At 38.9% G+C, this 25,288-nt stretch overlaps 1 protein-coding gene across 2 annotated transcripts in view; it reads left to right on the top strand.

The window, feature by feature from the left end:
- mnat1 (MNAT1 component of CDK activating kinase) overlaps positions 1-25,288 on the top strand; it is a 107,529-nt gene that overhangs the window by 5,361 nt on the left and 76,880 nt on the right. Inside the window, exons 2-3 of one of the 2 annotated variants that reach the window (XM_052025122.1) lie at positions 1,724-1,850; positions 2,084-2,232. In XM_052025122.1, coding sequence (XP_051881082.1) covers positions 2,198-2,232 — 35 coding nt within the window. In that variant the 5' untranslated portion in view covers positions 1,724-1,850; positions 2,084-2,197. Of the gene's footprint in view, positions 1-1,723; positions 1,851-2,083; positions 2,233-12,818; positions 12,971-25,288 lie in introns of those variants that run through there. The other variant, XM_052025113.1, reaches the window with a different exon arrangement.

Raw genomic sequence — 25,288 nt, forward strand, 5'->3', positions numbered from 1 at the left:
CTACCAGAATTTGACTTCGCAAAGTGCTTATGCTAGTTGTTAGATGAATCAGCTGCTGTAACTGGCTGCAGCATAGGTAGGTGGTTGTAGGGAAATAAATTGCAGAGTGAGATTGTTGGGATTTTACTCTGGAAGCTGGCATTTACTCGATGGGCCAAATGACCTAATTCTATGTTGTAAGGAAACATGGAATATGAAATAAGAAGCTATACTCATATAACAGGCTACTGAATGGGATAAAATATTTTAGACATCAATTGATAATATTCAGCAAGATATCCAATATTATCTGTGCAATCAGCGTGACATTTTAATCACAATCGTCATAGAGGAAGAAAACTATAAGACATTTGAAGAAGTGTTTAGAAGACTGCAGATGTAGAAGACTGCATTGATATTATGTGAATGGTATTATAACAAGATCATAATTTGTAAAGATAATGAGTTATGAATGGTGTTTATTGCTTAGTAAATATTATTGAAGATATGCAAGGCATGAGCCAGAATTTATTAGTTGATTATAAAATTTTACCTATGTATAATTTAAATTGTTCTACATGTATTTCATCTGCTGTTTTCCAGTTTTCATTTTGATTTTTCTGAATTGATTGTGACCTAGAAATCAAGTGGATTCCCAGGATTATGTCTGTACTGCTCCAAAACTATTTCTGGGAATGTGGAAGGACTTTCTTGGGGGCAAAAAGTTCATATCCATAACACCCATTGTTTTATTACAGGTGTTGATTTGCTGTGCGATGGGAACATGCATAATTGTTGAGTGACTCATGTCATTAGCCTGCTATGAAAGGTGTTTATATGAATGCAGGCAAATCATGGTGTAAGTCTTCGAGCAATGCTGATCTGACAAATTGGACCTCAACAATATCACTAATGCTATATGTTTATCTCATAAGACTCCAAAATTTAGCTGCAGAATGAAGTCCTGCTCCACTTACCACTTACTTGAGTTATTTAAAGGAAACGTCATTTGCTTGAAACTTGTTGGTACTGATTTGTAGGATGCTTGGTTCTTAAGAATGAGTTTGTGGTTTAGACTTTAATGACTTTAATGCAGTTTCTGTAAACCACGGGGAGATGTGGTAGAAGAAAGACTGTGACTTCTAGGCTGTAGCCAAGGCCTTTTGCTCCATGATATAAAGGCATTTGTTACCATTTCTCATGTTGCACACTGAAGAAAGGGTTAGCAAAGAACATCTTCTTTTGGGAGGAGGTGGATGGAGAGAAGGGCCCTATTCATCATGGATTATTGGGGTGCAGTTATGTACACCTTAGTGAAGGGTAATCCTTGAAGCTATTTGGCTTCTTTTATCTTCACCAAGATATACCACATGTAGTAGACTCAAATGCAACCACAGAATAGGATTAAATGTGTCAGGACTCTTAGCAATAATTCACAATTTGGAACATCCCGCTACATTAGGGAGGACTTAGTCCCTTGCTCCATGAGTGTGGAATTCATTTCCTTCTCCCTCAAGGTATAGCAGCATACAACATTTGTAAAAATCATGGATTTCATGATGGTGGAAGGTGCTAATATAAAGGTTATTCGTTTTTTCCTCTGTATATTACAATGTGATTTTTTAAAAACAAATTCAGATCCCTGTTTTGATGAAATATGAATTCCCTGCAAATAAATAATTCTCGCCCATTAGATCCTGCCTGACTTGATGTGGAGTTTTAATAATTTTCTCTTTTATTTCAGATTTCCAACAGCCAAATTATGTTTTGTAAAGGAAATTCCTTATAAAGGAAAATCTTCTGACATTCAAAAATGAAGAAATTTCATTACAACATCACACTGTCCCAAAGTGCTTTACTGCTAAAATTAGGTACTTTTGAAATGTTGTCATTTTTTAATTCATGAAATTCAATCATGGAAACTAATAATCTTTTTAAAATAAAATCATGGCATAGATATCGCAAATATCCTTTCTTCTGAGAAGTTTTTCTGTCATATACTATCTAACTTGGCTATATTTTTAATTAATTTTGAGAAGCTCAAGTCTATACTTAAGCACCAAAATAAACATACAGTGTGATTATTTTTGTACATTATTTACAGAAATGACAAAAATTTTTGAACAATGCTGAAATTTTGGTTCAAGAAATTAAAAATCATGAATATAGTACCTGTATAAAGCTATTCAAGATTAATGACCTTGCTGAAGTGGATGCGATGGTGCAACATCTCAGCTGGCATAACTATTTCAGGTAAGCAAATATGTTCTAGCCAAACCGTGATTTGCTTCCTGAGGGTTCTTTTTTCTAATGAAGCAGTAGAAACAAAACAAAATGTGAGTGAGGTATATGATAACATAGATCCAGTAGTTTATCTGGAAGCAATGTGAGAGTCTACCAGTCTAGGTACATTGGCAGATGGAAAAAAAACATAATTCCAATAAGTGTGTAATTGGCTATCACAGTTTGAATTAACAATATCAAAGAAAGAAACTGTATCTGTCGTCCATGTCTTACGTTCAAGCTACAGCTCCCATAAAATAAAATTGCATTTGACAATTCCCAGGCAATTGTTCTGCAGTCAAGCTGCACATAACATTTGGAAGATCAAAAGTTTGTACAAGAACAAACCACAATCAATCAAAATCAACTGACTGCAATCTATATAATAAGGCTATTTCAGACTAATCTTTAGTGATACCTAGGATGTTGAAAGGTAAAGAACAAACATTGATAAGATCCATGCAGTTGGGCTATTCCCTACTTTTTACTAAGAAAATTAGAATATTGAAGATGTTTAAAAAGTTAATCTTGTGCCATTTGCTATTGCAGACACAAATGGAAACTAACTGGCTAGAGTAGTGTTGGAGTGGTTTGACCACATTCTTTTACCATGTGTGGGCAAATACCTAAAGGAATGTCAAACTAGAGGCTGCTGGAAAGGTGTATCAGATTGACCAGCACATGAATGAAAAAGCTAGGTTAACATTTCTCACATTCATTCAAACCCCTCAGAACTGATGACAGCGTGGTCTACCACGACGATCCTTTCCAACTAGGCTCACACTTGGATGAGGTTTTGAGCAGCACCCAAGGGATAGGGCTGTACTGCTAAAGAAAGAAAATGTAAGGAAAGCAAGATCAGAAGAATCAGAATCAGGTTTATTATCACTGACATATGTTGTGAAATTTGTTGTTTTGCAGCAGCAGTACAGTGCAAGACATAAAGACATAAAAATTACTATGTTACAAAAATAAATAAACAGTGCAAAAGAGGAATAACGAGATAGTGTTCATGGGTTCATGGACCGTTCAGAAATCTGATTGTAGAGGGCAAGAAGCTGTTCCTGAAACATTGAGTGTGGGTCTTCAGGCTCCTGTACCTCCTCCCCGATGGTAGTAACGTGAAGAGGACATGTCCTGGGTGGTGGGGGTCCTTAATGATGGATGCTGCCTTCTTGAGGAACCACCTCTTGAAGACGTCCTCGATGACGGTGGGCGGGGGGTGGGGGCTGTGCCCGTGATGGAGCTGAGTCTACAAGCCTTTGCAGCCTCTTACAATCCTGCACATTGGAACCTCCATACCAGGCAGTGATGCAACCAATCAGAATGCTCTCCACCGTACATCTGTACGAATTTTCAAGAGTCTTTGGTGACATACCAAATCTCCTCAAACTCCAAATGAAGTAGAGCTGCTAGGGTGCCTTCTTCGTGATTGCATCAATGTGAGAGTAATGTTGGAAGAAATAGGAAGGTGGAGACACTGAAGTAACATAAACAACTGAAATTGAAAATTCCACTGCACTGCAACAAGCACAAGTGCATACAAGTTCAAGCGACAGAGAGACAGGAAATGATTTTTCCCTTATTTCCAAATAATAGATATTCTTTGACTTGGTGAGAAAAGCAACTTCCTATATTAGAGAGAAAGAAAATGTGGGTAACGTTGAAGATGAAAATGATATTGATATTCAAATCCAAGGAGGATTTATAGTAGAATCTACACCAGTGGCATAATGGGTATAGTGATGGAACAGTGGTTAACTTACCCACTTGTAATCAAGAGACCTGGCTAACAGTCCAGAGTTCAAATCCCACCAGAGCAGCTGTGGAATTTAAATTCAGTTAATAACCTGTAATTGTAGCAACAACTTTTCATAGTAATGATGATCCCAAAAATCAATTGTCATAAAACAAACCTGGTTCACTAATGTACATCAGGCAAGGAAATCTGTCATCCTTATTTGCTCTGACCCATTTGTGACACCAGTTCCACCCTAAGTGATGGTCACTTAAAAATGCCCTCCGAACTGGCCTGTTAAACTGTTCAGGTATCACCATGTACCCAAACGGCCATGCCAGTAATGCTGAGATCCTGAAAAATGAATAAAAGAACCCTGAAACACATCATACTTTTTTTTTCTACAGACCAACCCAAAAAAAAGATGCAGAGTGCAGAAAGAACACCATGAAATGTTGGAAATCCAAATGGAATTATATCCATACTTAACTATATAAATGTGATTTGGCCCTATTTGATATGCATTTTAGAGAAAAAAAACTGCAACCAAACCAGATAATTAAGTGCTATTAACTCAATAACTCACTTGATAAAAATAATATGTAATTGATCTGTATAAATGGACTCAAATGGATATCAGTACATTGCAGCTTGATATCAGCCTTAAATTCTTTTGACCTAAGGAATAGCAAAACAATGAAGGTTCCCACTGGAAAGTATATTCAAATGCAATTAGATGGGGGCACGATTGGTCTTTTCTATGATATTAATTAACAGTTACGTAGCTGATTGATGGTCTCAAGAATCACCAGTGGCCCTTTAAGATGGAAGAAATATTTGGAGGGGAAAATAAACATAAAGAACTGAGAAATAATCAATAAGAACTTAAATACAAAGCTACAGATAATACAGAATATCCAGTGAAGAACCATGTAATATGATGAAGTAATGCAACGAGGGAGAACATGGTAACATGGGTATTTACAGGATCAGAGAAAACTATTGTGCTACATTTGGCTGGCTTCAGAGTTTGAAATCAGAATATACTTCACAACCTAGATTCCTCTATTGGTATTCTTACAAAAATGCTTGGTCAGCTTCCTCTAAAATTTACTTACATTGTCAGTCTAAATTACCTCCTACAAATTGCCCATTCTGAGCATTCACTGCTCTTTGTGTGAAGTAATTATATCACTTTTTTTGATAATGCGAAGGAATTTCTTGCAACATTTTTTTAAAGCCCTGAATAAATACATTTTATAGGTTAAAGGTAAGGCTGAAATAGGTTTAGGTCAGTGTCATTCAAACTTTGGTCCATTCATTGAAATTCTTTAAAAAAATATTTTCCCCGTAAGTTAAATACATAGGAGAGCCAACATATTAAATTAGAATCTCAGGAGTTTGATCTTTCTTTACCCTCAGCATTGGAATGAAGTGGTCCCAGAGAGATGGTAGCATTGCAGGAATGGGATATTTTTTGCCCCAGGCAAAAAACTGGAAGATTTGTACCATCCTCCTTAGGACATAAAAATAAACAAAATTCTGCTTATTAAAAAAAATAAATAATCAACAACTTATTATTCATAATTTCTCTTCTTGTGCATGTAGGGTATAATTGTCATTGAAATATTGGAGATATTAGCTTATGTTGATCAACACCCTTGTATTTGAGAAATTAGGTAGACTTAAGGGATACTTGTGGGTATTGGGCTGTCTGAAAGTTAAGAAGAAAATTTGGGTACATGGATGAAGAGATATACATCAGAGTGTTGGTGTAGATTTGTAATGAAATCCTCGGTCGTCACCTTCTCTGCCGAGGGAATGTCTTTTTTACTGAGATCCTTGGTTGTACTAAGATCCTCGATTTTCACTTTGTCTGCTGAAGCAGTGCCTATTTTAGTCCTAGGTATCTTTATTGAGAGAAATGTTGCTCACTGTAATATGGGATGCATTGCTACTATCTGCGTAGGATATCATTATATTAGACTGACACTTCATTGCGATACTGAAGGGAAGCTGGATTGATGATAGTGACATCTTCTAGATGACATATTATGGTATTCATAAAAGATCCCTTTATCCGAATCAGAATCAGAATCAGGTTTATTATCATTGAAATTATGTTGTCAAATTTGTTGTTTTCTGGCAGCAGTGCAGTGCAAGATATAAAGACATAAAAATTACTGTAAGTTACAAAAATAAGCAAATAGTGTAAAAGAGGAATAATGAGGTAGTGTTCATGGATTCATGGACAATTCAGAATTTGATGGCAGAGGGGAAGAAGCTGTTCCTGAAATGTTGAGTTGTGTCTTCAGGCTCCTGTACCTCCTCCTTGATGGTAGTAATGTGAAGAGGGTATGTCCCCGGTGGTGAGAGTCCTTAATGATGGATGCCGCCTTCTTGAGGCACTGCATCTTGAAGATGTCTTCGATGGTGGGGAGGGTTGTGCCTTTGATGGAACTGGCTGAGTCTACAACCCTCTGCATCCTCTTTTGAACCTAGACGTTGGAGCCTCCATACCAGGTGGTGATGCAACCAGTAACAATGTACATCTGTAGAAATTTGCAAGAGTCTTTGGTGACATACCAAATCTCCTCAAACTCCTAATGAAGTAGAACCACCGGTGTGCCTTCTTCATGATTGCATCAATGTGTTGGGCCCAAATAGATCCTCTGAGATGTTGATGCCCAGGAACTTGAAACTGCTCACCCTTTCCACCGCTGAACCCTCAATGAAGACTGGTGTGTGTTCTCCCGACTTCCCCTTCCTGAAATCCACAATCAATTCCTTGGTCTTGCTGATGTTGAGTGCAAGGTTGTTGTTGCGACTCCACTCAACCAGCAGATCTCTCTCATTCCTGTACGCCTCCTCATCGCTATCTGAGATTCTGCCAACAACAGTGGTGTCATCGGCAAATTTATAGATGGCATTTGAGCTGTGCTTAGCCACACAGTCACGAATGTGGAGAGAGTAGAGCAGTGGGACAAGCACGTGTGTTTGAGGTGTGCCTGTGTTGATTGTCAGCGAGGAGGATATGTTATTACCGATCTGCACTGACTGTGGTCTCCCAATAAGGAAGTCGAGGATCCAGTTGCAGAGGGAGGTACAGAGGCCCAGGTTTTGAAGCTTGTTGATTAGTGCTGAGGGGATGATGGTGTTGAATGCTGAGCTGTAATCGATAAATAGCAGCCTGACGTATGTTTCGCTGTTGTCTGGGTGCTCCAAAGTCTAGTGGAGAGCCAGTGAGATTGCATCCACTGTAGACCTGTTGTGGCAGTAGGCAAATTGCAGCGGGTCCAGGTCCTTGCTCAGGCAGGAGTTAACTCTAGCCATGACCAACCTCTCAAAGCACTTCATCATTATAGACATGAGTGCTACCGGGTGATATTCATTGAGGCAGCTCACCCTGCTCTTCTTGGGCACCAATATGATTGATGCCCTTTTGAAGCAGGTGGGAACCTCCGACTGCAGCAGTGAGAGGTTGAAGGTCATTGTTTAAGAAGAGCTAGGAGTTTTCTCAGTATCCTGGCTAGGATATATCTTTCATCCAACAGCATCATGTAGATTAACTAGTTATTCACTTCATTGCCGTTTGTGGGACTTTTTTGTCTGCATATTGCTTGTGAAGCTCTTGGCTACAGGCAGCCAGTTAGCATCCTAGAGTGGCTTTTCAAACAACTGAAAGCAAAGCAGGCAAGGCAGGTTATGGTAAACTTTCCAGTTAGCATAAAGAAGACATGGGAAGCCGGCCAGCCAAAAACATAGATGGGCAGCTGGCCAATTAAGTATTTGGGTATGTGCAGTAAATCATGCAGAGTTGGCATATGTGAAAGCACTAAGTTATTTATTTTACTTTCTTTTCATTTTCCAGGTATGACTCTGGATGGTTGAGGACTGGCTTTCTTTTTAAAGAACTGTACTTTGACTTTGGCAGAAGTAAAGGCTATAGACTTGGTATCACTAGGATGGCTTGTTAATGCCATCATAATCAGGAGCAATGGCAGTATATTAATGTTGCATTTTAATGTATTGTGATAGTCTATGAATCTCAGGCTTCTGTCTCTCTTTAAAATGCCAGGTTTTCAGTCTCTGAATCCTTCCTTTGAGGTGTATATTGGTGTATACCGGTATTGATTGAATAAATTGGTTGATGAAAATTACAGATGCTTTACATCCAGAATATTTTGGAATATTTGGGAAATAAGTTGGATGTTTTTCAAAGTGGGCCTGAGGATGGAAGGACACGATGGACACTTTGCTCAAAGTTGCTCTCATGCAGCCATCTCTTGATACCAATTCAAGAATGTTATTTATGGAAACTTGACACTAGGCAGCCTTATCTATTCAAACCAATCTAAAAGAAAATCCAGCTAAAAATCTACTTCCTGCTGAAAAATATATTTGTGCCAAATATTTTACGGTTTTGTTCCTGAGAAATAAGAGCCAAGAGGGCTGTTCCTCATCATGACGATTTCCCTTTGTGCATTTATGGGACAGGATGAGATTTTCGCTCATTCTCCAGGTCTCACGGCTGCTCCAGGTAAAATGATGAGATGTGATTTGAAGTGCAGTTGTCTATGTGAAGGTCCAAGTTTAGATTACGAATGTGATTTGCATTTGTTATTTTGGAGTGAAGGTGTGTACTCATTGCATTTTCATCCTAGTTTAGCCATTTGCCTTTTGAAATGCTGTGTAAAAAAAATCTCTGATGATCTTTCTGAATTTGTATTTATAAATGTTGATTCACAAGTTAAGATGGAATTTTAACTTGTATGGATTTCAAAATAGACAATTATGAAACAACACATGTGTCCACTTAAATGAAACTCATTCACACTGCCATGTAATGAGAAACCCATCAACTAGTTCCCCATGATTAATGCTTTGAATTTTATGGTACATCAAATACTTGCTTCTTACAGGGATTCCACCCATTCCTCCAATTCATCACTTTAACTTTATGCAGATTGTATTGCGCAGTTAAAGGTTTAAAGTTGATTGATGAAGAATATGAGGAAGACCACATGCTCAGCTATGCTCTCTGGATCAGCTAACTATTGGACTTTCAGTGGTGAACTCATGACTTAGAGTGAGCCATGACTTTTAACTCCATTGAGGTCCAATGCTCTGTTCATTTTAAATGTTTTCCTGCCACTGATGCATGCTGCTATCAGCTCTGCTAGCTGCTCCACTGCTGGAACTGAGAGAGGAGGCACACTGGGCTGCGGCATGTTAAAGTGCAAAACCCTCCCATTGTATGCACTGAAATAAACCTCACATTACCAGGTGTACTTATTCCATAAGTGGATGGTAGATCAGTTGGGAATACCATCTTCCCGATAATGAAATTTGAAAGGAGGCCAAACTGTAAAGATGATGTAGACATTGGTGGCTCAATTGTCCAGCTCACCTGTCATTCATAAAACCACCTAAAGAGTAAATGGTGGTCTTATTGTCTTTTCATCTTTCAGCTTCTTTGTGGTTCAAAGCAAAATAATTAGCTTTTATTTAAACAAGACATCATTTGACTTTACTACTCAAGAAAGTAAATAGTCGATTGTTTAAAATGCAAATACGAATGAAAGCAGTATGTGTGTATAATCACCATAGTCCACAATCATGGAAGTGAAAAAGGATTTTTATTTCCTTTTTACAGACAAACATGCACACATGCATGCACACACACACACACACACACACACACACACACACACACACACACACACACACACACATGCACACACACACCACAAACACACACACACATAAATAATTTGGTAAATAGGCATATGGTACATTTTTAGACATGGAAGGCCCTTGGTTGATATATGAGAAGTTAATACTTGCAAAAGATTTTAAATATTACTGACAAGTGTGATTTTTTTGACTGTTACCTCTAAGAAAGTGATGTAATGACACAAGGGAAGCAAAATTAGAATCCTAACACAGGATGTATATTGGCAACACACAATTTAAGTACGGTTCTTAATATAATGCAGCCACAAGGAATTGCAATGAGTGCTGCCATTGCCTTTTTTTATAAAAGTGCCCTTATTAAAATTTTAGTTTGTTGTAGGTATCTCCTTTGACTCAGTAGGTTTTCTAAACGGACTGAAGATCTTATGTCAAAGGGAATTTACTCACAATATCCTGCAGTTATTCACACACAAGTATTAACCTGGGGTGCAACAATGACTGAGACCATGTCTTTCAAATGTGTACATCTTTGGAATGAACAAATAGTCTAAGATTGTGTTATTCCTCAGGAAATGAGCATATTATAATGATTGGTAAAAGAGACGGCAGATGCTGGAATCTGGAGCAATAAACAATCTGCTGGAGGAACTCAAGAGGGTTGAACAGCATCTGTGGAGGGAAAGGAATTGTCCGTGTTTCGGGTTGAAATGCTGCATCAGCATTATGATTAGGTTCATTTAATTTAACTGGTACAAGTTGCCTTTGTGTAATGACAAAAAAATGAACACAATATTTCCCCCCTCTCTCAAAAACTAATCTATTCCAATGAGAACCTTTTGGTCCCACAGCCTTCTTTTTCAAACAAAAACTTCCTTTGTTCACAGCCAATTGGACTGATGACTTTGCAATGCAATAACTATGTTACCTTTTCAATTGCTGAAAAAAACCTAACAAATTATTTTTTTGCAGATCCTGAGGTAACTTCAAAGCCAACTCAATCTCTCTTTCGTATTTGCATTATACATTAAATTTTAAAGTAATCCTGTGGAAAAATGATCATTAAAAACCTGAAATATGATAAAGTACTCACACTGTTTAGGTATTTGGTTCCTGGCAGGATGTTTCAGTTTATATCTCTCTGTCTCTGTTAATCTGTGGTTTTGTCTTGCCAGAAGTTGCTCCTGTGTCATCTTACTATACTATCTGAAATTTTCAAAAAATTATAACTCAAGCCCAACAAAACCCTGCAACTGTATGTGAGTAATGTATTTTTTGTCTCATTCACACACTCTCAACTTCTCCATTAAAAAAATACACATTTTACCTCAATGCAGTAAAGCCATAAGTTCTTTTTCAGTTTTTAGAAACAACCAAATAAATGTGTTATAAGGTGAGAGAGAAGAGTTTTCCACCAATTTGCAAGCAAAATGCAATTGGAAACTGGAAATATTGCATTGCTCATTGTAAGGTCTGCTTTGGGCGAACTTTAACCAAAAAGATGAAGCTCAAATTGAGAATTTAAGAAATTAAGACCTTCAAGTAAATTTTTTAATGTATGTATTAAAGAACACCAAAAGCTATTTGTTATGTAACTTGAAAATGAGCCACCAGAAAAATTAGGACAGGTGACCAAAAGCTTGAGTGAAGTGTGTTTTAAGAGGAGAGAGATAAAGTAGTAGAGAATTTAGAGGGCAAAAACTAAAGCTTAAGATGAGGAGAATGAAGGCATGAGTGGCATGGTGAAGTCATCAGAAGAATGCAGAGATTATGGAAGGTTATAGCACCAGCGAAGATTACAAAAAAAAGGGAAAACAAGACCGTGGAAAGATTGGAAAACAAGGATGAGAATGTCTAAACTGAGATATTGCCAAAGCCAGTCAGTGCACAGTGAAGTAATGGCAACACTTGTGAGTTAGAATACAGGCAATAAAATTTTGAATGAGCTCAAGAAAAGCTGGGATTGTTTTCCTTAGCTTAAAATAGATTAAATGGAGATTTAATAGTGGCATTCATCGCTATAAAATGTTTTGGTAAATGTGAAATTACTTCAGTTGTCTAGAGGGTCTGTAACTAAAGGATACAAATTCAATATTTTTGGCAAAGGGCAGAAGACAATTTCTTTTACATAGCAAGTCCCTATAATTGCAAATTTGATTGAAAGACTGGTGAAGGTGGACAGAAACTCAAAAGTGGCTTTCAAGAGTGAATTGGATGCATACTTGAACAATGTAGATGATTGTGGAAAGAGCAGGGGGAATAGGATTAATCAGTTAGTTCATTCAAAGAACTGGCACAAGCATTTATAATGAATGAAACAACTGTTTACTGTATGATTTCAAGCTCAGAAGATGCACTTGTCAAGAATGGCAACAATTTCTTTTTGGAAAAAGATTTTAATTTTTTTCAGTTGCTTCATTGACAGAGTGTAGTTAAAATTAATTAATGTGGATTTCCATTTTAATGCTGGTAGACAGTTTCCTAGTAAAATGCTGATAAGTCAGGAAAGAGAAGTAAGATGTGTTGATTTATAATTATATTTATGGACATAAACACCACATGGAAACTGCTGGTGTATAATATGGAAATAAATAATTCATCATAAAGGTACCATGGGTGGAAATTAAATAAAATGCAGATAAGTTGAGCAAAATATCCTACATAGTGAGAACAAAATGGACCTCTTAATCTTTCCATTTTCATAAAATCAATGTTAAATTGGACAGCTGCACCAAATGTGCAAATGTTAGAAAATAGATTTGAGTTGGTTTAATTAAGCATTCAAAAAGACTTATAGTGCTGAATAAACCTTCTTGTGTACAAACACTGATGCATTCAATAAGGTGTTTGTATTTGTTCAGGTGGTGCCGATTGCAAAGCTAAATAAACAGTCATGGAACAATGACATGCAAATTTAAATTGAATTGGACGAATAGATAAATACAAAATAGACAAGCATTTTTTTATCAGGAAATTCTAAACTATTATAACTCAACACCTGAGACCAAGAGCCTGCAAACATCAGACACTAATGCAGCCAGGCCAAACTCTGCTCAGAATGTGGCGTCATTTGATTTCATTGGTGTCCTCCCGTTTACCTTCCGCCGTCGCCGGACTGTTTGTGAAGCGCTGAGAGTTGCGGTCGGAGGTGTTTGGTTGCTGCACTGTTTCCAAGGGACTTGGCAGGATGGATGATCAGGGCTGCCCTCGGTGTAAAACCACGAAATATCGCAATCCTTCTCTCAAACTGATGGTGAATGTGTGCGGACATACGCTGTGAGTGAACTATTATAACCGCACGCAATCACACCGTGCAAAGGGTAACTTAAAAACGGGATCTTTTTCTGAGCAGGTTTGGGTGATCCGACCTGTGGACGAGTTGGGTCTCCGGTTCAATGAAGTTATTGGAGTTTGATTTATTCAGGCGGATTATGGTTGGTTTTGGTGGAGACCGCTTACGTGGAGCTGCGCTGGATTTTTTTAAAAAAATGAAAATATCCAAGTTATCGTGGTGGAATTCTGATGGAGGGTCTTCAACCTAAAACGTTAACTCTTTTTATTTCCACAGATGCTACCTGACCTGCTGAGTGTTTTCAGCATTTTCTGTTTCAGATTTCCAGCGTCTGTAGTTTTATTTTTCAAGTCATCGTGACTTGCACTTGACAGGAGTTAAGATGATGGTCTTAATTAATGTTTGAAGAAGGTTTGGACTTCCTGTATAGAGCTGATTGCAAACACAGTTAATGCAGGAAATTCATCAATAGGCCACGTTGATATATCTGTAAAAGTGGTGAATGGTATTTTGTGCATTTGACTACGTGAAGCAAGATAAACGAAATTTCCCGTTTGTTTTTTTTTGGTCTCCTGCAGCAGTGCTAATGTACTCAATAAATGAATGGCTTTTTGAAAAAAAAATGTCAATGTTAACTAACAAGTGAATGATCAGTTATACATTTGAACTTTGGAATAACTGTAATTTTATGGGTCAATAATCTAAATATTTTCTTAAGTAATTCATCTTAAATACATGCTAATGTTAATTTTAGTGTAATGACATCTATCTGCTGAGCCTTCCATGACAAACCTTTTACTATTTCATAATTTGACTGTCACAACTTCTTTCATTGCAATTACTTGTTTTATTTTCCCTGAACAACGTAGTGTTGACCCACTGTCAGCTAATCTATTAATTTATTTTTTTGTAAGTGAGTACTAAATTCCTCCTATGCTCTACTATCTCTTGTACTTGAGTTCAGAATGATGGTGGACAAGCTAACAGGAAGGGGCAGTTCTACTTTCTAGTTTGGCAAGCCCCAATGATTGGAAGAGAAGAGATGCAGAGCTGGAAAGCATCTTTGGCCAGAAGTGCTCAGGTCCCCACCACTGTCTTTACCATTGTTTACTGATATTTTTGGTTCACTCATATAATATGAAATGGCTGAGTGTATTGGAGATGGCAAATGACAACTACCTACGTACAGTGTTAAAGATCTGTGTATTTTCCAAAGCAGTTATGGTATTAGAATCCACCCAGTTATGTACATTCCCCAGTTCCAGTCAGGAGGAGTAAGGAAAAGTCTAATACTGTCAATTACTGCCTCTTCTTAGTAAGCATTGGTGGAAGAATTTATCAGTAGTGCAGTTAAGTGACATCAGTTGATCAAAATTGGATACGTATATGGGTGGTAACATTTTCTTTATACCACAACATAATCATTTTCTTTTCTCCACGGATGCTGCCTGGCCTGCTCCATGACCATCTTAAAGTCGGATTTCACAGCACCAATATCTTGGAAGTCAAAATGATGAGAACATAACTGTATTGGACCTTTCTATAGCACACCAACAAAATGATTTACGTTGTGTCAAATGATTCATTTTTTGATCTTTTAAAGCCTCACTATCAAACAGAAGACTGGTACACTTAACGTATATTTGGATGAACATTGGCAACCAACTTCTGAAGCAATCAAAATATTGTGGTTTGCTCAGCTGGGACTTTTTCACTCTGCTGATAAGGAGTCCAATATTGTACAAACACTATCATATCAAAGCTCCCTGCCCAGTTACTTGCCCTATTGCCCTGAACTTTCACTATTGTCACTGGGTCAGTTTTCATGTATTCCTCATTTAATACCATAACATAATCAATGTTAGGGTAGCAGCCAAGGAAGACACGTCAGCATCTCCACCATCTTCATGGCAAATGGGAAGGGCAGTGTTACCACCATCTGTTCTTAAAAACAAAATCACAAACATTGTATTGTTACGGCACAGATAGCAGTTGTTTGGCCCATCCTGAGTCTGTGCTAGTTCCTAGTAGATCAATCATGCCATTCCCATTTCCCTGATTTTTTTTCACCATAGCTCTGCACATTATGCTCTCTAAACTGCCGATCCAATTCTCCAATTTCCTTTTCAAGTCACTGATTGTTTTTTCACCATCCTGTAATCAGTGAATTATAACTGCTTTTTTTATATTAGAAGTTTTTCCTCTCTCTTATTTCTGTATTTTGCCCAGAATTTTAAATCTATATTCTTGGTCTTTGAACCATTTATTAATAGGATCAACTTCGCTGTTGCTCTCTGTGTGAACCATTATGATCTTATAATCCTTTATCAAATCTTTCAGCCTTGGCATCAAAGGGAACATCCCTAGCTTCTCCAGTCTAACCTAAACTGAAATCTATCATTTCTTAAAGATCAGCAAGCAGATTGAACACAATGCAAGTGTGCTGAAAACAGATTTGATGAAAGTTAACTGCTTTTGTACTCTTTGCCTCTATTTATGAATCCTTGGATCCCAAATGTTTCACTAACAGGTCTTTCAGCATAGCCTGACACTTGCAAGGATTTATACACATTTATGCCCAGTTCCTTGTATTCCTGCAAACCTTTAGAGCTCTGCCATTCAGTCCATATTATCCTTTTTTTTCTGCTGTGTAATTCAAATGCATAATTTAGTTTTTAAGGACGAAAATAGTGATCAAGTATAGACTGTAACATAGGGTTATTTATAACATGGATGATTATCCCCTGATATCTTGCCCAAACAAATATTCACGTATCCAGGTTTTAGCATAAAACAATGAACACACTATCTGGAGGCAGTTTCTAATTGGTCCCACGCCCCTTTTAATCTGTTTTATTGTCTTAAATTTGTGTTCTTTCATTTTTCTTTGGTGGTGATAATCTTGTATCTATTTTCCCCAATGTAACCTTTTCAGGTAATAAAAACAGAAAATGTTGGGAAAAACTCAGCAAGTCAGACAACACTTGTGGAAAGAGAAACAGTTTTAGATCCCGGATCCTTTATCAGAACTGAACTGATAAAAGCAAGTTAGGCTAGGTGGCAGAGAAGGTGGGGGAAGGTGATAGGTGGAACAAAGGGAATTTCCCTGAAAGGGTGAAATATTATGTCTATTAAGGAGCAGTAAAATCGGATTAACCTGCTTTACCTGCGTAATGTGTTGCTGAAGTTGTGCAGTCAGGCCTATTAGGACACACCTATTAGACTAGACGATCCTATTCTTGTACAAGAGAGAAAAAAAGAGCAAGTTATATGAAGTTGGAGAAGTAGATATTGAGTCCTACTGGCCAGATTGAACATAGAACCATAGAACCATACAGCACAAAACAGGCCCTTCGGCCCACCATGTTGTGCCATCCATCAAACCACCCTCACACTATCTAAACCTTTCCTCCCGCATATCCCTCTATCTCACATTCCTCCATGTGCCTATCCAACAAACTCTTGAACCTGTCCAATGTATCTGCCTCCACCACCACCCCAGGTAGTGCATTCCATGCACCAACCACTCTCTGGGTGAAAAACCTCCCCCTGACATCTCCCCTGAACCTCCCACCCATAACCTTAAAGCCATGCCCTCTCATCTTGAGCATTGGTGCCCTGGGAAGGAGGCACTGGCTGTCTATCTATTCCTCTCAATATTTTATATACCTCTATCATGTCTCCCCTCATCCTCCTCCTTTCCAGTGAATAAAGCCCTAGCACCTTAAGCCTCTCCTCATATTCCATACGCTCTAATCCAGGCAGCATCCTGGTAAATCTCCTCTGCACCCTCTCCAATGCCTCCACATCCTTCCTATAATGTCCGACCAAAACTGAACACAGTACTCTAAGTGTGGTCTAACTAGAGTTTTGTAAAGCTGCATCATCACTTCGCAGCTCTTAAACTCAATCCCACGACTTATGAAAGCTGACATCCCATAGGCCTTCTTAACTGCTCTATCCACCTGTGAGGCAACTTTCAGTGAACTGTGAATATGAACCCCCAGATCCCTCTGCTCCTCTACACTGCCAAGTACCTTGCCATTTACCCTGTACTCTGCCCTGGAGTTTGTCCTTCCAAAGTGTACCACCTCACACTTCTCCGGATTGAACTCCATCTGTCACTTGTCAGCCCAGCTCTGCATCCTATCAATATCCCTCTGTAAGTTCTGACAGCCCTCCACACTATCCACAACACCGCCGATCTTAGTGTCATCCGCAAACTTACTAACCCAGCCTTCCACCCCCTCATCTAAGTCATCTATAAATATCAGAAAAAGTAGAGGTCCCAGAACCGATCCCTGCGGGACACCACTAGTCACTGCCCTCCAATCCGAGGGCACTCCTTCCACCACAACCCTCTGCTTTCTACAGGCAAGCCAATTCCTAATCCACACAGCCAAGCTTCCCTGGATCCCTTGGCCTCTGACCTTCTGAAGAAGCCTACCATGAGTTACCTTATCAAACGCCTTACTAAAATCCATATAGACCACATCCACCGCACTACCCTCATCAATCTTCCTCGTCACCTCCTCAAAGAACTCTATCAGGCTTGTGAGGCAAGATCTTCCCTTCACAAAGCCATGCTGGCTGTCCCTAATCAGTCCATTATCCTCCAGGTGTTCATAGATCCTATCCCTTAGAATCCTTTCTCACAGCTTACCCACCATAGACGTAAGGCTCACCGGTCTGTAATTCCCTGGACTATCCCTACTACCTTTTTTGAACAAGGGGACAACATTCGCCACCCTCCAATCCTCCGGCACCATCCCTGTGGACAACGAGGACTCAAAGATCCTTACCAGTGGTTCAGTAATCTCCTCCCTCGCCTCTTGAAGCAGCCTGGGGAAAATCCCGTCAGGCCCCGGAGATTTATCCGTCTTGATATTATTTAACAACTTCAACACATCCTCTCTCTTGATATCTACAACCTCGAGAACATTACCCCTACCAGCACTCCCTTCTGCGTCATCAAGACCCTTCTCCTTGGTGAATACCGAAGAGAAGTATTCATTGTGAACTTCTCCCACTTCCGCCGCCTCCAGGCACATTCTCCCACCTTTGTCTTTAATCGGACCTACCTTTACTCTAGCCATCCTCCTACCCTTCACGTAGGTGAAAAAGGCCTTGGGATTTTCCTTAACCTTACTAGCCAATGCATGTCCCCTTCTAGCTCTCCTCAGCCCTTTCTTAAGTTCCTTCCTCACTACTCTATATTCCTCACAGGCCCTGTCTGAACTTTGCTGCTTATACCTTATGTATGCTACCTTCTTCTCCCTAACTAGTCGTTCAACCTCTCTCGTCACCCACGGCTCCTTCACCCTGCCATTCCTTCTCTGCCTCACCGGGACATATTTATCCCTAACATCGACCACATCTCCATGGTACATTTCCCTTCAAAAAGGACATCCCACTTTACACTCCCAAGTTCTCTCCTTATAGCCTCATAGTTCGCCCTTCCCCAATTAAATATCTTCTTGTCCTCTCTGCACCTGTCCCTGTCCATGACAATTTTAAAGGTTATGGAGCAATGGTCACTGTCCCCCAAATGCTCACCCACCAATAGATCCTTCACCTGTCCCAGTTCATTTCCTAAAACTAGATCTAGCATGGCATTCCCTCTAGTCGGCCTGTCGACATACTGCGTCAGGAATCCCTCCTGGACACATTTAACAAATTCCGTCCCATCTAAACCTTTGGCACTAAGCAGGTTCCAGTCTATATTTGGGAAGTTGAAGTCTCCCATTATAACAACCCTGTTATTTTTGCTTCTCTCCATACACTGCCTGCCAATCTGCTCCTCTATATCTCTACCGCTACCGGGGGGGCCTATAGAATACTCCTAGTAGAGTAACTGCTCCGTTCTTGTTCCTTACTTCCACCCATACAGACTCTAGAGATGATCCTTCTACAACATCCATCCTTTCCACAGCCGTAACAGTGTCCCTGACCAGTATCGCCACCCCTCCTCCTCTTCTCCCCCCTTCCCTATCCCTCTTAAAACACCGAAAACCAGGAATATTCAATATCCACTCCTGCCCTGACGTCAGCCACGTCTCAGTAATAGCCACAATATCATAGTCCCCCATACTTATCCAAGCCTTCAGTTCATCTCCCTTATTCCTGACACTTCTTGCATTTAAGTAAACACACTTCAGTTGTGTTGTCCCTTGATCTTGTGTTCAGCAACACTGCAGGAAGCCACAGACAGAAAAGTCAAAGTAGGGTCAGGATGGTGAATTAAAGGGTCAGCCAACTTGAAGCTCGGAGTCATCCCTGTAGACTGAGTACAGACGCTCCATAAAATGATCAAGGGATCTGCCTTTAGTTTCTGTGAACAGCAAATGCAGCACACTAGATTGGTAGAAGTGCAAGTGAAGCACTGCTTTTAGCTTTTCCAGTGTAGGAGGCCACATGTTTGATCCTCAATTTCAGCTTCACTTTTCTTCCCTATATTGTTAAACTCCCTTGCATCCAAAGTTTTTTGATCCTAGCCTTGAATATACCCAACAACAAGCATTCACAGAATTCTCAAGACATGCAATTCACAAATATCTTCTCATGGGAGGTCTCTCATCCTGAGAGAGCCCTTTTTGTTTTAGTTTCTCCATCCAGAGGAATCAACCTCTTAAACACTGTTTTCTTTCACTGAGGTCACCTCTGATTCTTCTAAACTTCAGTGAACGCAAGATCATCCTACCTAATGTGTACTTGCAGAATAACAGCCCTCCAATCCCAAACCCATTAATCAAACTAGTGGATCTTTATTGCATTGTCACAAAGGTAAATACATCCTTAATTTGGGAAAATTGTACAAGTTGCAGCAAGACTTCCTTGTATTGAACTCAAATCCCCTGGTAATAAAAGATCACCACTACATTTGCTTTCCTAATTATTGCTGAAACTGCTAGTTAATCACTTCATGTTTTGTACACAAGGATATCTTGATCCCTTTTAATAGGTTATTTAACATTTTTTTGTCATTTAATACTTTTTTTTCTATTCTTCCTACCAAAACAACTAACTCACCATTTTTTTGCATTACTTTTCTATTGCCACTTTCTTGCCCACTCATTTAAACTCTCTATCCATTTGGGGTTGTTCATGTTTTTCTCTTAGTTTACTGTTATTCATAATTTACTTTCTCTTCCAGCTTTGTGTAGATGTGGACTTGGGTAAGTTATGCTTGGACCCCATTACATTAATGTTGATTGTAATTAGTTGAAGCCCAGCACTGATTCTCATAGCATTCTGCTCGAGAAAGCTGGCCAAATTGTAAATTATCCATTTCTTTCTATTGTTTTTTGCCCTTTAATCAATTCTTTATCCATGCTTATTAATCCTACCCCATGAGCTCTCATTTAGCCTTTCGTTTGGTATCTTAATCAATGCCTTTTGAAAATACAGTTGTACGTCATCTGGTCTTTCTTTTTTAAGCTATATCTTCAGAAAATTTTATTAGATCTGAGAAAAAAAACTATTGCCCTTTCACAAATTAATGACTCTGCCTAATTGAGTATGATTGTTTTTTAAGTGTCCTGTTTTGATTAAAGCTTACTGGTGCTCTCGCTCTAGAACAGCAATGCTGTGTTTTTTGTGCTGAATTTCAATAACCAGAACCTAGGGAATATTGGAAGACCCTATCAAAGCATCCACTATTTCTGCATTCATCTTTTTTTCATTTCCTAAACTATAGGCTATCAGATCCAGGGAATAATTTGATGTTTAGTCCCAATAATTTTTTGTACTTTTTATTTACTAATTAATTACTCAGGCTCATCAAATTCTTGTTTCCTCCTATTTCTGGGTTGTGTTTTGTCTCTTGTGAAGATAGATACAGAATCTTTAATGTGCCATTAATTCATCTATTATTTGAAATGTTTTGTGTATTTGCGTAAACACCTTTTACTATTTTATACTGATTTGACTTGATCCAATATTGCAAAATAATCCTTAAAATTTGTTGCTTATTATTACTCAAATCATTACAACACTATGGCCTTGACTTTTCTCCTTTATTGTTATGGTTTTCCCTCATGTGAACCTTTCCTTATTTTCCATGCTGCCACCTACACCCCCCCGCCACAACACTCCAGTTTTTCTTTAAAGTACCATCTTCATCTTCAGCAATAGTTATTGAATAAAAGATCTTAATGATGAATTTATATCATAACTTAGTAAACCCACAGATGGAGTACTGAGAACATTGTAAAAAGGAAGTTGAAGCAAGATAAGGAGCACAGGTGTTGTGGCGTTTACACACAGGTGTGGTAATGTGACTGGCATGGATGATATAACTTCCTTTATTTCACATATGATTGCCTTGGAAAATCTTGATGACTTTTCTGGCTGTGTGCTTTTCAGGGTAGGGAGTAGTTTAATGGGGGAGGGGGGTATTGGTGTTGGGGAAGTGGGAATTTGTAAAAAAAAATTAAGGGCCAGCTTTTGTCTTCCTTTTAACTGTTTGCCCAAAATAACCTCTGCTCGGCTGGGTGATGTTTTGGGGGAAACAATTATATGAGTGCACAATGTTTACATAGTTAATCTTTCTTGTCGGAGAAGCTGTTTCTTGCCAAGGCCAGAGGCTTATTACTCAATGGTCTAGTTGTGCAGAAAAATTTTGGGAAGGCTGGATTGTTGAATGGTGGGGCTGCCCACTGATACAAAGGTTGGGAGGTTCTAGCTCCTAGTGATGCGGCAAGAAACAGGTTTTGCTGAGTGGGCAGTCAGGAGGTATTCAACCCTCTGATGGCAAGTAATCTCATAATTCTTGACCATCAGATTGGTCAATCTGGTTTATTATGAATAATAATTGACTTAGTTCAGAAAGCAGAAGAAACTGTTTTAAATTGTGGATTGGAGTTAGTAGTGAAGCAGTGACTCTGTCATCATTTTGGTTGAATGGAAGATTGAAGGAAGGAACAAGGTACTTTTTCTGTGGAAATTTAATGACAGTTAAAGTCAAACTGCCTCTTTTTGTTTTAACAATTTCACGTTTGAATACTACTAGTCCTTACATTTTTCACGTTATCATTCTTTATGGACATTTCTCTGCTGGCCTAGCCAACTCTGAAAATTTCTTCCATCATTTGTCTTGGCTGCATTGCTGTTTGTTCATTCCTTGCACATTGCACACAGTTCAATCAGTTTTTTTTTCCCTGATTGATTTGAGGTGTTTTTACATGAGTAGTACTGAAGTACAAATTGTAACAAAATTAGAAACCTGTTACTGAGCTTCAGTAGAATAACTCTGAAGTGTAATGGTAAGTTCAGTGCAAAATCAGTGAACTGTTTTTTTGAATGACTATAATATTTTGAAACCCCAAAGCCCTTCCACCCATCTATAAGACGTAAATAGGGTGCATGATGGGATAATCTCCACTGTTTAGATTCGTACAACACCAACAACACTCATGAAGTTCACCACCATCAGAGCAAAGCTGCAGATTTATTGGCATCCTGAACATTCTTTCCCTCCATAGCCATTACACTATGGCTTAAGTGGGTGCTGTATACCAAATAAATTGCAGTTACTTGCCTAGGCTACTTTAACAGCATCTCACAAACCCATGACCTCAAACGTTGACTTTTAAAAAGACAAGGGCAGCAGGCTGAGAGGAACCTTGCCATCTGCAGGGTCCCTTTTAAGATGCACCATTCTTATCCGGAAATGTATCATTTTTCTTTCTTGTCGCCGGGTCTAAATTCTGGAACACCCCAGACTTCATTGTGAAAATACTTTCACTAGAAAGACTACAGCAATCCAAGTAGATAGTTCATCACCACCTTCACCAAAAAAAGGCTTTAGTAGCTTCACCGTGGTAAGTACTAAGCAAACCAACATGAGGATAAACCTTGACTCTCATCTTCACCAGATACAACTGTCCATGACAGCTTTGACAGGAGTGACCACTTTGCACCTCTGGGGAGACGAGGTGCTGTCTTCACATAAGGTCTCATGTTGTGTGGCATTGCAATTGTGCAATATGGCAGACAGGCAGAACAGATCTGACAGCACAACATGACATCCATGAGGTATTGTAAACCCTGAGCAGCAGCAGAAATGTTCCCTGCCACAATCTTTAGCCTCATGGCTAGCATATCCCTACCCTTTCTTTACAATCAAGCCAGTGGATCAACCTGATTCAATGAGGGCATGCCAGAACCAGCACTTAAAAATGTCAATTTGGCAAACATGCAATGTAGGATGACTTTTCAGTGGTCTTGAAGGATCAATAATGACTTGCCATGACTCCAGTTTTGTTGGTTCTATGGTGACTGATTAGGCCTATGTGGGAATTGCAGACTCTTCCAGAAATGGGCAGGAGATGCCTGATGGGATAGGAAGGTGGGAAGATTATGAGGTGATTTTCTCTTTCTGTTTCTTTATCCAGGACTTCTGTGTACTCATGATGCATGGCTCATGATGCATAACAACTTTGTGGTTACATTCTCACTGGATGGAATGCAGTGGTTCGAAAAGATGACTCGCCATCGTAGTCATACAGCTTGGAAAAAGGCCTTTGGCCCATTGAGCCTGTGCTAACAAGCACCTACTTACACTCACTTCACTACCCCTCTTCATGTTCTACCTCTCACCCACACACTAGGGGCAATTCACAGTGGCCAATTAACCTACCATCCCACATTGGGATGTGGGAGAAAAATTGAACACCTTGAGGAAAGGCACACACTCGTGTGGAGAATGTGCAAACTCCACACACACAGCCCCAGAGGTTAAGGTTGAATCAAGGTTACTGGAGCTGTGAGGTAGCAGCTCTACAAGCTGTGCTACTTGCTGTCCCACCACCACCACAAGGGCATTTAGGGATGGGTAATAAATGCTGACTTTGCTAACAATGCTCGTATCCCAAAAATGAATGAAATACCTTTTACGGTCCTGATGCATGTACCCAGGACTTGAATTTTTTTTTGTTTTTTAATTAATTTTCAGTATTAGGTTAAAGAAAGGTACTGATTTTTATGATGTGCATCTGAATTGAAATGATGGCTATACCTTCATTACTAATTCAACAAAATCACTTTCTTTTAGGTAGTTTCAAATACCTTTTGTATTTCACCCCATTTGTGAGAGTGCTCTTACTTTTCCAGCCTTCACTACTGTCATAGTACTGACCAGATCATCCCACTAATAAATCATCTACAAGAGCATTTTGAAAGCACCATTAAAGCAAAATGTATTAATTTGTGATGCTGCATGGTTGAAATTTTCTGGCAGCCCAGAGTTTTATTGGTTAAAAAAAGCAATTTTGTAGGTAGGTTTTTAGGGACTTGATTGATTCAAAACTAAAAAGATTCAATCTCAACAAACACCTACCTCATTTTGAGGTTGAAGCTTGTACAAAATCTAGAACCTAATAAAGAAATACTTTATTTCAACTATGGCAGTGTTTTCTGAACTAGGGACGGTTATTTGTTCGAAGAAAGGCAGAGCTTTATTTTAGCATTACTTGCCCCAAATAGTTTGAGCCCAATCAGGAAGATTAGACCATGGATTCCCTGCTAGATTGACCTTCTTTTGCTTTAACACTTCCAAGAAGTGGAGTTAATTTCAGCTTGATAAATTAAAGTGCCAGCTGTTCCATTGACTGAACGCACATCCCAGTGTTACATTGCAAAAACATCCAATTAGTTTTGGATGGTAATTTAGCTGTTTTTAGAAACAGGTTTGAGCTAGCCAAGGATCTTCAGCACAGTGGTTTCACGTGACTCGATGTATTTATGTAGGTGGTGGGATGTAATACAGGTGTGTTTAATCTTATTCTTTGAATGTTGGCAAACAGAAGGAGAGTTTGTAGACAATTAGTAATGACTTGTGTGCTCTGTCGAGGGTTATTCTGACTTGTTTAATTCTGTTGCTCTGCAAATAAGGTCAAGACTAGACAGAAATGCTTTACAAGCTCAGTATTCTTTACTTTTGAGTTTGCCCAGAACTTGAATATTAGCAAGCTCATTTAAAATCCATTTGTGTTGTGAGTTATGTTTAAGGATACCCGTGTGAATTTTATTTTTTAATATTTTGGTTTGAGACTTTGTATTTTAATATTGACACCGGAAATCTATATGCTATGATTCAGTCCTTATTGACTGCTAATATGTTCTTATTCTTCTCAGAATTGCAAATCATCACCCCTTAGTTATAAATCTTTCCAAGATTCAAATTGGTCCTAGATGAAGGGTCTTGACCAGAGAAGTCAACTGTCTATTTCCCTCCACAGATGCTGCCTGACCCTGCTGAGTTCCTCCAGCAGTTTGTGTTTTGGTCTTGGAGCTTGCCAGAC

Source organism: Pristis pectinata, chromosome 1, assembly GCF_009764475.1.
Source record: "Pristis pectinata isolate sPriPec2 chromosome 1, sPriPec2.1.pri, whole genome shotgun sequence".
In the NCBI taxonomy this organism is placed as follows: Eukaryota; Metazoa; Chordata; class Chondrichthyes; order Rhinopristiformes; family Pristidae; genus Pristis; species Pristis pectinata.